General features: G+C 37.7%; 1 protein-coding gene across 3 annotated transcripts in view; it reads left to right on the top strand.

Moving 5' to 3' along the window:
• The first annotated feature begins 637 nt into the window (after positions 1 to 637).
• Positions 638 to 11511, top strand: part of LOC102600680 (mRNA-capping enzyme-like) — a 20682-nt gene continuing 9808 nt past the window's right edge. For all 3 annotated transcript variants that reach the window (XR_368925.2, XM_006366913.2, XM_006366912.2), the window contains exons 1-6: positions 638 to 961; positions 7979 to 8130; positions 9376 to 9459; positions 9536 to 9598; positions 9740 to 9871; positions 9956 to 10123. Coding sequence is in view for 2 of the 3 variants with exons in the window: in XM_006366913.2 (XP_006366975.1) it covers positions 832 to 961; positions 7979 to 8130; positions 9376 to 9459; positions 9536 to 9598; positions 9740 to 9871; positions 9956 to 10123 (729 nt within the window). In the remaining variant the exon portion in view is untranslated. The remainder of the gene's footprint in view (positions 962 to 7978; positions 8131 to 9375; positions 9460 to 9535; positions 9599 to 9739; positions 9872 to 9955; positions 10124 to 11511) is intronic.

The following is an 11511-nucleotide window of genomic DNA, read 5'->3' as shown; positions in this document are numbered from 1 at the left end:
ATAAATTGTTATTTCTTGAAATCAATTTTTTTCTCCATTATAATCCAAGAACAAAGTAATTCACCGTTACAAATATCAAAAGTCGATTTGATGTATAATTAGCTAGAAAAAAATAATATATATATTCAAATGTTAGAAATAATATATTTCAAATTGAAGTGTTACTCTTAACATATATAAATTTATGATTTTACAAAACATTGTTGACTATGCCATTTCAGGAGGTCGGGTCAGGGATATGGTCTACTTTAGAGTTAATTTAGTCTTAAGTAAATTTAAGTATCAATTTTAAATTTTATTCTAAAAATCTTAGAGTTATTGCATTTTATTAAATATATATATCAGAAGTCCTATTTTGACTCAAACAAGGTGAATATTAATTAGATAAAATATATTAATTTTTGAAAGCAAAAATAAAAATTAAATGATTTTAGTCACTATTTCCCCCTTTTTGATTTCTAACCCCGCTCCTAAATAAAAATAACTCTGTATTCAGAAAGAGATATTTATTCTTCTACCACATTTTTTTTTGGTTGATTTTAATGACTAGTTTCTATAGGTGGAGTGGTAGGTAGTATTAAAATAGTACAAAATATATCTTAGAAGGCGGAACACGGAACTAGGATAAGAATTTGAAAAAAACAAAAAAAAAGGTAAACCAATCCAAGAGGTAACAATTACTCCAAAAGTTAAATTCAACGCTACTCCTTTCCCTCGTGTTGCAAACTTGCAATAAACCCAGCAAGGTCTGCATTTGTTCGTCCTTGACGGCGACGGTTAGCCGGAGATTTCTACGTACTCCGTCTCCGTGATAGGTGTTTCATTCATCAGATGGAAGTAGAAGGACAAGAATTGAAGAAAAGGAAGCAACTTGGCGAAGATTCAATGCACACTTCTAGGGATTATTGGCGATCTCGCAACGGACCTCGCAAGTTTTTCGACCGTTATAGCCTACCTAAAGGTTTACTTCCTTGCTCTTAAATTCAGTTCACAGTACTAGTTCACATTTGCCTTCGATTAGTTTTGTCAATTTTACTCACTATGAACCATCAGTCTGTCGGCCAATTGCAGGTTTAGTATTTCAATCAGGTTGCTTGAAAGGAACTAGAGATAGTATATATAACTAGAAAAAAATAGAGAATAGTTTACAACTAGTCTTTATATTGTTAGGGTATATAACTTAATCCTTCCCCAATATAACTTTCTAGTTGATTGCCAACCTAGAGGAAGTCTTGATTCTCTCTAAATCGTGTAGTCAGAGGGCTGAACTCAGTAAGGCAAAGACAAAATATGGACACTTCCTCAATATACAGGATGCAGTAGTAAGGCTAAGGCTCAGTGGTTGAGAGATGCTCATAAAAAATTAAAGGAAAAAGAAGAAACCTCTGTATGCCAAAGATTCTGGATGAGGAGGGGCAATGGAGAGAAGGGGGAGAGGAAGTTGCAAAGGCTGCAATTGACTACTTCTAGAGAACTTTTAATATTGACTCAAAATCTGGAAACCTGACTTGCATCGAGTATATACAACCTAGAGAATCTGATGAAGATAATGCTATGCTCATGGAAAATCCAACTAAGGAGGAAACAGAAGTTAGTGAGATTGATATTGACCCAACAAGTGCAGCAGGACCAGATGGGTTAAATGCTTTATTCTATCAGAAGTGTTGGCCAATAATTGCTGATAATGTACATAATGCTGTGACTGCTTTCTTCTCGGGTGCCAAAATTCCTAGGTTCTTCTTCCATACATTTCTTGTACGTTGCCAAAGGTTGAGTTCCCTCAACAATTATCTGGCTTGCGGCCTATTAGCTTATGTAATGTTTCTAGTAAGATTTTCTCCAAGATCCTTTATAGTACATTTGCTCTGGTCTTGCCTAAGATCATTTCTGTGAATCGATCTGGATTTTGTAAAGGTTAGACAAATTTCTGAAAACATTTTGTTTGCCCAAAAGATTATCAACGACTTTGATAAGGAGCAAAAAGGTGGGAATTCAGTGATGAAGTTTGACATGGCCAAGGTCTATGACTGTGTGACTTGGCCCTTTTTGAGCCAAGTAATGAGAAGATTGGGTTTTTCAGAAGCATGGTACAAATGGTACAAAAGCTTTCAGCCAAGTAATGAGGAGATTGGGTTTTTCAGAAGCATGGGTACAAATGGTGTTGAGACACATCTCATGCAACTGGTATTCTATCATTGTAAATGATCAGAGGAATGGCTTCTTTAGTCTACTAATGGACTAAGATAGGGTGATACAGGTCCTCCTTCCCTTTTTGTTATAAGTGCTGAGTTGCTCTTAACTATGCTGAATAAATTGCTGACTAAGAAAGGCTTTGCTTCCTTCTTAATGCACCTTTAATCAACCACCTCTTCTTCGCAAATGATATGATTTTGTTTGCTAGTGGTAAATTTGGAACAATTAAACTAATCATGAATACCTTGGAGCTATATGAGTCCACCTCTAATCAGATGATAAACAAGGCTAAAAGCTGCTTTGTGGTGCCTTCATTGATCTCACCAAGAAGAGTGGAGAGAAATGCTTGGCTAACTGGTATGCAACATAATGAGTTGCCTTAATTGTATCTAGATTTCCCTCTATATGTTGGTAGGCAACAAGTATCTTACTTTAGTGTCCTGATTAGCAATATTATTGGGGAAGTTAGGGGGTGGCAATCTAGGCTCATGTATCTCGGTGGTAGGGCAATCTTGATCAGACATATTTTGTTGGCAATGCCTGTGCACTTGCTAGCCTCTACATCCACCAAAATAGGTTCTTGCATAAATGGAGAAAATTTGAATAATTTCTTTTGGGGATCTATTGAAGGAAAAGATAAACATCATTGGGCCTCTTGGGACCAAGATATGTTATTTCAGAAGGTGGAATAAATTTCAGAAGGTTAAGGGATGCCTATAAGGTTTCCCTTGCTATGATCCGGTGGAACCTCAAAACAAAAAGGTCCTTATGGGGTGATTTTTTAAAGTCCAAATACTTCAGGTGGCCTCATTCTCTGACTAAACAATTGACTAGTGATGTGTCCCAGAGTTGGAGAGCCATTTGCAAGATTAGGTATGAGGTGTAGCAACATTTACACTTGTTGGGTGGTAAATGATATATCTCATTTTGGTTTGACAATTAGAGCACATTTGGGCCTTTGATTAGTCACCTACCATATGGTATCCGACCTGGACACATTAAATTGAATGAGATTTGGTAGGCGGAAGTATGGCATGAGCCACTTATTGGTGTGCATTGGCCAGGATCACTATGGAATAGGCTACATAGCATGAATGTTGTATTTTCATGCTGGAAAAGCAGACAAACCAGTATGGCCAACCAATAGTACGGGCAATATTTCTACATCCTCTTCCTGGCACATGATCAGATAGAAGAATGATCCATCCAACATTGACAATTGCATTTGGCACAAAGATGTGCCTTTATTTTAAAATGGCATGTTTGGCATGGAGGGTAGTACATGACAAGATTCTAACTAATTAAAACCTATTCATGTGGTATTAACGGGGGACAAGGTGCTATTGATGTAACAACTCAGAGGTGAGGGAAACAACTAAGCACTTATTTTGTTCAGGAGAAATGACCAATGCTGTGTGGCACACCTTTAGTTCTCCTTTTGGGATTGGTTGTCACTTGTCAGAATACACACCTTATATAACTTATGCAAAAATGGTGGAGTTACTGGCTTGTTAATACAATTTCAGCCTTTATTACAAAGATCACACCTACACTAATCATATGGGAGCTGTGGAGTCGAGATGTGCAAAGAAGTATGGAGTTGAGACCCCTTCACTTAACATATCAATTACACTGATCTCCTTTACTCTGTCTTAGTTGACTAAGCATATATTTGGGAAACTAAATTTGGATACAAGATGGAAAAGCTTAAAGAGTCTTATTGGTTCTCCTATGGAAACTAGAATGTACAGGTTGGTGAAGTGGGCTAAGCCACAACCATTGTTTGTTAAGGTTAACAGTAATGGTAGCTGCATTGATGGGAATTGTGGAGCAGGTGGAGTCATCAGGGACTACAATGGGAGGTTCATCATGGAATTGGTACAAGTAATTGGGTTGAAGGGAGAGTTGTGTTGGCTGGTTTACAACATTGTGCTGTGCAAGGCATACACAAAATCATTGAGAGGCTATCTGAGAACTATTGGTGAAGGCAACAAATGAAGAATCTCAGACACCATGAAGGTTGCTAGACCTGGTGGACAAGACTAAGGAGATAATGGTGGAGAGAGGGGTCATAGTACAACATTGTTATAGGGAAGCTATTAAAGTGGCTGACAAATTAGCATGAAGGTTGCTAGACCTGGTGGACAAGACTAAGGAGATAATGGTGGAGAGAGGGGTCATAGTACAACACTGTTATAGGGAAGCTATTAAGGTGGCCGACAAATTAGCCTTTCTCAGCTGGATGCATAAAAAAATTGATTTTCACAACATATTTAGGAATGTCAAGGTCAGTAAGGGGTCTATTGTAATTAGATAGATTGGAGATGGCGTCATTTTGTGTGCGACAAAAGAAAGCAACAAAGATTCAAATATTCAATTTGATCCCCCTTTAGTTGCTTGAGTATGTGGTTTTGTTAGGAACTAGAATGTCTTTGTGAATGATATAGAGTTGGGGTTTTCAAACTCTCATTAGTTATAGGAAGGGTAAGGTTCCCATGCCCTCTCTTTCTCATATGTACTGCTGTTTCATTGATGATATGAATACAACAAAATGTTTTAACTTGAAATTTTTTAAAAAAATTTAACTTTCTGGATGATTGTCAAGTATTTCAAAAGTTAGGTTGTGGAATTCAAGTCTTGTATTCCAAGTACTTCATGTTTCGGAAGTGCATTTTATGGCACTTCAGTAATTTAGCATCCATACCCCACAAGTATAATGGAGATTGGATATCGTCTTTTTATGTGATCCATCCATTGCAACAGAGTTAAGCACTTAAGCTCTATTTAGGTTCCACTGATATATAAAGATGCTCAATTCAGATGAACACCCTAAGCTAGATCTTGAAAAGGCTTATGACCATGTAAGTAGGTAGTTCCTTGATTTCATTATGCAGAAGATGAGCTTTGGGGAGAAATAAAGTGGCCAAATTTTTGTATCTTAGTGCGTTAACTCAGTGAGACTCATGAATTATTAGTAGTTTGAGGGGTTGAGGCAAAGGGATCCTATATCACCTATGCTCTTTATTTTGGTGATGAAGGCTTTGAGTAGGATGATGGATATAGTTGTTTTGGGAGGGCACGTTAAGGGGTTCAATGATGCGGTTGGAGGTGGTGTGTTCTTAAACTATTTTTCACATTTTGTTTGCGGATGACACCCTAGTTTTTGTGATGTAGATGGGATCAAATGGAATTTCTACGCGAAGTTTAATTTGGTTTCAATCAATGTGGGCCTTAAATTAATCTCGGAAAATTTGAGACCAATTACCGTTGGTGAGGTGGACAACATTGATTTGCTCGCTTAGGTTTTGCATTGGCAGTAGCGGCTCCTTGTACTACCTATTTGGGTTTACCCTTAGGGGCCTTGAATAAGTACATTAATGTTGGAATTTGGTACTTTAGAGATAAGAGGCTTGTAGGTTGACAAAAGAGGTATTTTTCCAAAGGCGAAAAAGAAGTGCTTATTAAGAGCACTTTATCGAGGCACCCTAGAGTGTGGCCTAGTGGTCAATGAAGAGGTTGAGAACATTGAGGTCTCATGTTCAAAACTCAACGGAGATAAAAAAACACTAGGTGATTCTTCCCTTCTGTCCTAGCCTTTGTGGACAGAGTTACCTGGTACTGGTTGCTGGTGGGAGTTGGTAGGTATCCCGTGGAATTAGTCGAGGTGCACGAAAGTGGTCCCGGACACCATGGTCATAAAAAAATAGAATACTTTATCGAGCATCTTCACTTATTTTATGTCTTTGTTCCATGCCTACACCACTGTTGCAGAAAAATTGAACAAACTTCATAGTAATTTTTTTTTCTTTTTGTATTCGGCGAATGAGGCAAGGAGGAATCATTTGGTACGGTGAGAGATCGTGACAACTCCTAAGGGTTGGTAGTAAAAAATTTGAGGGCTTTTAACAAAGTTTTGTTGGGAAAATGATTGTGGAGATTTGGGGTGGAGTTCCAAACCTTATGGAGAGGGCTTTTAACAAATTTTTGTTTTTGAAATGGTTGTGGAGATTTAGGGTCGAGGTTCAAATAAATATGGGATGATGGAAGGGGGTTGGAGAACTAATGATATCCACATCGACTTTTGGGTCTGAAGCGTGGAGGAATATCATGGAGGGATGAGTGTGTTCTTATTGTAACATTTCTTTCAGTGAGGGGACATGAGACAAATTAGTTTATGCCTTTTTGGGGAAATAAATGATGTGGACACATGTTGCTAAAAGAGGAGTTTCCAAGCATTTCTAAGGTTCATGTCAAAGGGGGAGGGACATGGAGGTGGTAGTCTAGTATATAAGGAGGACACAAGGGGAAGAAATGTTTGGGGATTTGAGGATTAAGGGAGATTTCCCGGATTGGGAGGTGAAGGCGCATGAGGTTTTTCTTGTGAAGTCCATTTGGATTTCTAAGGTGCTGAGGAAGGTGTGCTTTTTCACATGGTTAACTGTTAAAGGGCGATCTTGGCGGCATTGAACCTTAGGAAAAGAAATATTAACCGACGTTACTTGTGCAAGGAGACGAGCGAATATCTTGACCATTTTCTTCTACATTGCAGCATGGCCACGCTGTTATGGAATATGTTTAGCTGGTTGGTATGTCTTGGACAATGCCAAGATATGTGAAAGACATGTTGTTTTGCTGGGAAGCTGGAAGATGCAGAAGGAAGTGCAGGGCATGGAATGTTGTTCCTATGGCATTGATGTGGATCGCTTAGAGAGAGAGAGAGAAACAAGAGGGGCTTTTAAGGGGTAGAATTGAGGTTTTGGCGGTCAAGGAGTATCTCCGATCCCTTATTTATTTTTGGTGCATCCATATATTTCCGGGTTGTATGGAGGATTGGGTGTGTTTTAGAAACCATATATTTTTGTCGGTTCTTTACTTTTTGGTATACTTCTTGTATATGGTCGATTTTGGCCTTGTGATTAATGAAATATTTACCAAAAAAGCTCTTTGCTTCGAGAACTAAAGACATTATTCATTAGTTTACTTCTGATCACGTTTAGTTTGTGTCTTAACTCCTCCAGCTTAAAATTTGCTTCTCTGAGTAACCTGTTACTGATAGGTAATTACGTAACTTCAAAAGTTTGAGTGGATTTAAGTGTACATTGATAGCGTAAAAGGTTTTATAATGTAGTTTTTTTCATTAACATGTAAAACGTTTTTATATTATAGTTTTGCAGTATAGCTTAATCACCCAAAGGGTGTGCCCCTAGTGATTAATAAAGTGGGTTGAAAATCATGAGGTTTCAGGGTCAACTCCTAGAGGACATTAAAAGACTGGTGATTTCTTCCATTTGTCCAAATCTTGATGGACGGAGTTACCTTGTACCTATATTGATGAGAGGTAGTCTAGGTTTTACGGTTACCTGCAGTTGTAAACAACATGATAGCCTATGACCATCCAGTATTTACTATTAGATAGTTTTACTTTCTTTCTAGTTGTAAATAAAAGGTGTTCCACTATTGGCGGGCCAAAACTAAATACCCATCTGATAACCTCGTCCCTTTTTCCTTCCATGTCTTTTTATGCGAGCTGTTTTGGTTCTAAGACCTGAAGGGGTGTACTAGGTTCTTCAATTTTATCTTCAGTCATCTGATTGTTTCCACCAGCATGCATGTCCAATAACTTATTACTGTGTGATAAGCTGGATGTCTTGATGTGCATAAGCTGTCATCTTGTTTTGTTCCATGAATGTTTGCATTTTCTTAGTGTTTACTTTAGAAGAGAAACATCTTTTCCATTCACATAAATCTTTCCTTAACGTTATCCTGATAAGAGTGTTTTTTACAGGTTGGTTATATTGCCCTCCATATGGTGATAATATAGGTCTTATTATCCCATCAAAAGTGCCTCTAAGTGAGTCATTCAACAAGAACATCCCTCCTGGAGAAAGTTACACCCCAAAAGAAGTAATCGACAGGCAAAGATGTTTAGGGAGAGAAGTAAGTGGTGTGGTGACAAGATTTTCTTCTGGTTATCACATTTACTAATTGGTTCATCTCTTCCTCTCCACCCTTGACGCTTACAAATAAGGTTAACTTGGTGATAATTGTCTTGATACTATCTGTGCTGATTTATTGGATAACCGAGATCTTTCTGCACCAATGGTCTCCTTAATTATCATCTGAGAGTCGTTGCAAAATTGTTCTCTCTTCCGTCTCTCTCTTATTTCTTACGCTCTTCTAATGTTTCCCTTTTGTTGCCTTTTGTTTTAGTCATGCGTAATTAGTCACCTTTTGTTTCTGAGTTGGTTAATTCATGAGAAATTCAAACTGTTTACTATGAGCTTTTTTGGTTTTTCTTTTTAATATTTTGGGGGCAGAAGGGGGAGGGGAGCTCTTATGTTTTTTGCCAACTCACTATCTCCTATAGGGATTGACAGTAACCATTTGACATATCTATTGAAAGTTAAGTAATAATCATTAAACAGAATTATCCAAAAGATAAAAGAAAAACCTTTTCATCAGAAAGAAAAACCTTTCGCTGGATCCAGTAGTTTCTGAGTCAAGTCTTGTGAGTTCTTAAAATAGTTTGTTCATAAAAGGAGTTGGCTGTTGTATAAGTGAAAAGTGAAAGGAAGTATTTTCAAAAGAAAGAAATTGAAAGGAAGTTACCTGCCCGTATGGGGACCTGTGCATTTTTATACAACCAAAAGATTTTGGAGGACCTTACGTCTCTGAGTTTATAGGACAAGTAGATATGTGTTCACTGTTGTCATTCAGATAGATATGGCTCAAAAATGGTGGCTGCTGAGACTCCTGCCTATTTATTTGTTAGTTCTGGTAGTGAAGCACTGAAGCTAGAATATTCTGTTTGTGTGTGAATTGACAACTTGTAGAAGTCTTACATAAGAATGTACATCTACGTTTGCAGCACGTGATGTGTGGGTTAGGAGCATGTCACAAGTTCAAACCCTTCCACTGGCAAAAACATGGTATTTAAGTGGATAAGGGTAGAGGCAAGCCTATTATCCACTGTTTTTATGAACTGTGTGCCACTGGTATGTGGGGATTTTTCGGTTAGAAGAAAAAAAGGAATGTGCATTCATATGAGATTTTCTTTGTGTCATCATCTCTTAATCTTGCCCACAGCTAATCTTCTTACTAGTTGGATTTTCAATGTTTGTCCCATATATTTGATTATCAGCTAAGTTGTCTTCCATGTCTGTCGTTACTAACACATTGCAGATAGGACTGGTGGTTGATTTGACAAACACTGACCGTTACTACCCAGAATCGGATTGGACCAGTCACGGTATTAGACATGTTAAGGTAAGAAAGAACAGTTCTATATATCCTAATCGATCTCATGGTTAATTGGCCAGTTGTATGCTATGTGTTTATCCAGATTCGATGCCCGGGGCAGGACTCTGTACCTGATGCTGAGTCCGTAGATAGATTTATTTCTGAGGTAATTTTCCTTTCTGCTGTCACATGCATGCCATCTATCTTTCGTCATGCTCTTCATATCTGGAAAGGGTGTGTATGGCAGTGTGATAAATACTTTTTACTTTTCCGAGATTTTCATCTTCAGAACTTATATTGATTGCAGGTTGTGCAATTGACATCTCAAGAATCGCAAGCAAGTAAGTATGCTGTTGTCCACTGCACTCATGGTCACAACCGAACAGGCTATATGATTGTACATTTTCTCGTACGTAATCAGTCAGTTAGTGTTAGTGAGGTTAGTAATCTTATTTATTTTACACCAAATCTTGCTCTTCTTAAAATTTCAACATAATCTTGAAAATTTGTGTCTTATCTTCAGGCAATAGCAACGTTTGCCCAAGCACGGCCTCCTGGAATTTATAGACGGAAGTATGTTGAAGCATTATATGACTTCTATTTTCAATCAAAGCCTGAGCTTCTTGTTTGTCCCGAAACTCCCGAATGGAAGAGAGACTCTGATCAAGATAATGAAGTTGTTGCTCCTTCTGTAAGTAGTTCTTTTGAGATTATTTGGTGAACACTTGCTGCATTGATATTTGAAAATTCTCATAGGTTCAACAGCGGAGCACTTAGTGCACTATTTTGAATTGATGAAAGATTGCAGTTTGTCTTCAAATACTACAGGAAGTTGTTGACAGCAAAACAAGCATCACTATTTGTCTTTCACTCCGTATCTGCCAAGTTTTGCAGGAACATGAACTCTATGCTTCCCAATTTTTTGTTTAAGGCTGTGAGAAATATGGCATGGAAGGAAGATATGAAGAATGTATGTCCGGATTATTATCCCAAGATAGTGGGTGTTTTAATAGTACACACACCTATTCTAAACTAGGAAAGAATCAAGACTATATAATTACGACTAAACAATAGTTTCCTAATTGATATAACTAATATTCTCAACACTTCCCCTCAAGTTGTTCCATTCCAGTTGATTACCAAGCTTGTTACAAATGTAACTAATCCATAGACCTGTAAGGGACTGAGTGAACACAACAAACAACTTATTCTTAGAATTTATGCAATGCATATTATTTTGAATACAACAAACCAAACAATAAATAAGAAATAATCTGAACATCACTAATCCCATCATAACTAATCTAACATAACTTGTATTCAAACCAAACGACTCCTTAAGGTTTAGGATGATTCTCCACAAATGAGCTGTGTATGGACAATGTAGAAATAGATGGATGACTGTCTCAACTGTTTTTTACACGGGAAGCATCTTGAGAATAATGTCATACCTCTACTCATCAAGTTGTCCACGGTTAAAATGGCCTCCTTTGCTACAAAAATTGGTACCTAGTGGAGAACTTTTATCCTCCAAATTTCCTTCCATGACAAGTTTATTATCTGGTGGTTGGACTGGTTTATAATTTTGTAGGCAGCAATGACCTTAAGTTTGCCTTTGGAGTTACTCTGGCACCACAAAAGATCTTCACCAGCTTGAACCCCAAGAAATTGATCAACTTCGCTGAAGAAATCAGCCACTCGTTGAACCTTCTAATCATTGAAATGTCTTCTAAAATTCAAGCTCCACCCGTCAGATATCCACATGTCAACTATAGTTTTTTGTTAGTGAAGGACTAGGTTGAAGATATCTAGAAAAACCAGTTCCAGGATACCAACCTCATGCCACTTATCCTTTCAAAATCTGGTTCTGTTTCCATTTGCCACTTTGATTCTTCATTGAGTTTTCAACTCACTCCAGAGGGATCTAGTAAACCTCCATAGGCCGACTCCACATGGAGTCACCTCCTTTGTCATCCAGCTATCCTCTTGTTCATATTTGGCTTTAATCACTCTTCCCCACCGTATGCGGTTTTCTTTGGTGAACTTCCACAACCACTTCATCCTTTTTTTTTTTTGAAA

Source organism: Solanum tuberosum, unplaced genomic scaffold (genome assembly GCF_000226075.1).
Source record: "Solanum tuberosum cultivar DM 1-3 516 R44 unplaced genomic scaffold, SolTub_3.0 scf00709, whole genome shotgun sequence".
NCBI classification, from domain to species: domain Eukaryota; kingdom Viridiplantae; phylum Streptophyta; class Magnoliopsida; order Solanales; family Solanaceae; genus Solanum; species Solanum tuberosum.
The sequence above is the reverse complement of the archived record's forward strand: the minus strand, read 5'-3'. Positions and strand labels throughout refer to the sequence as shown.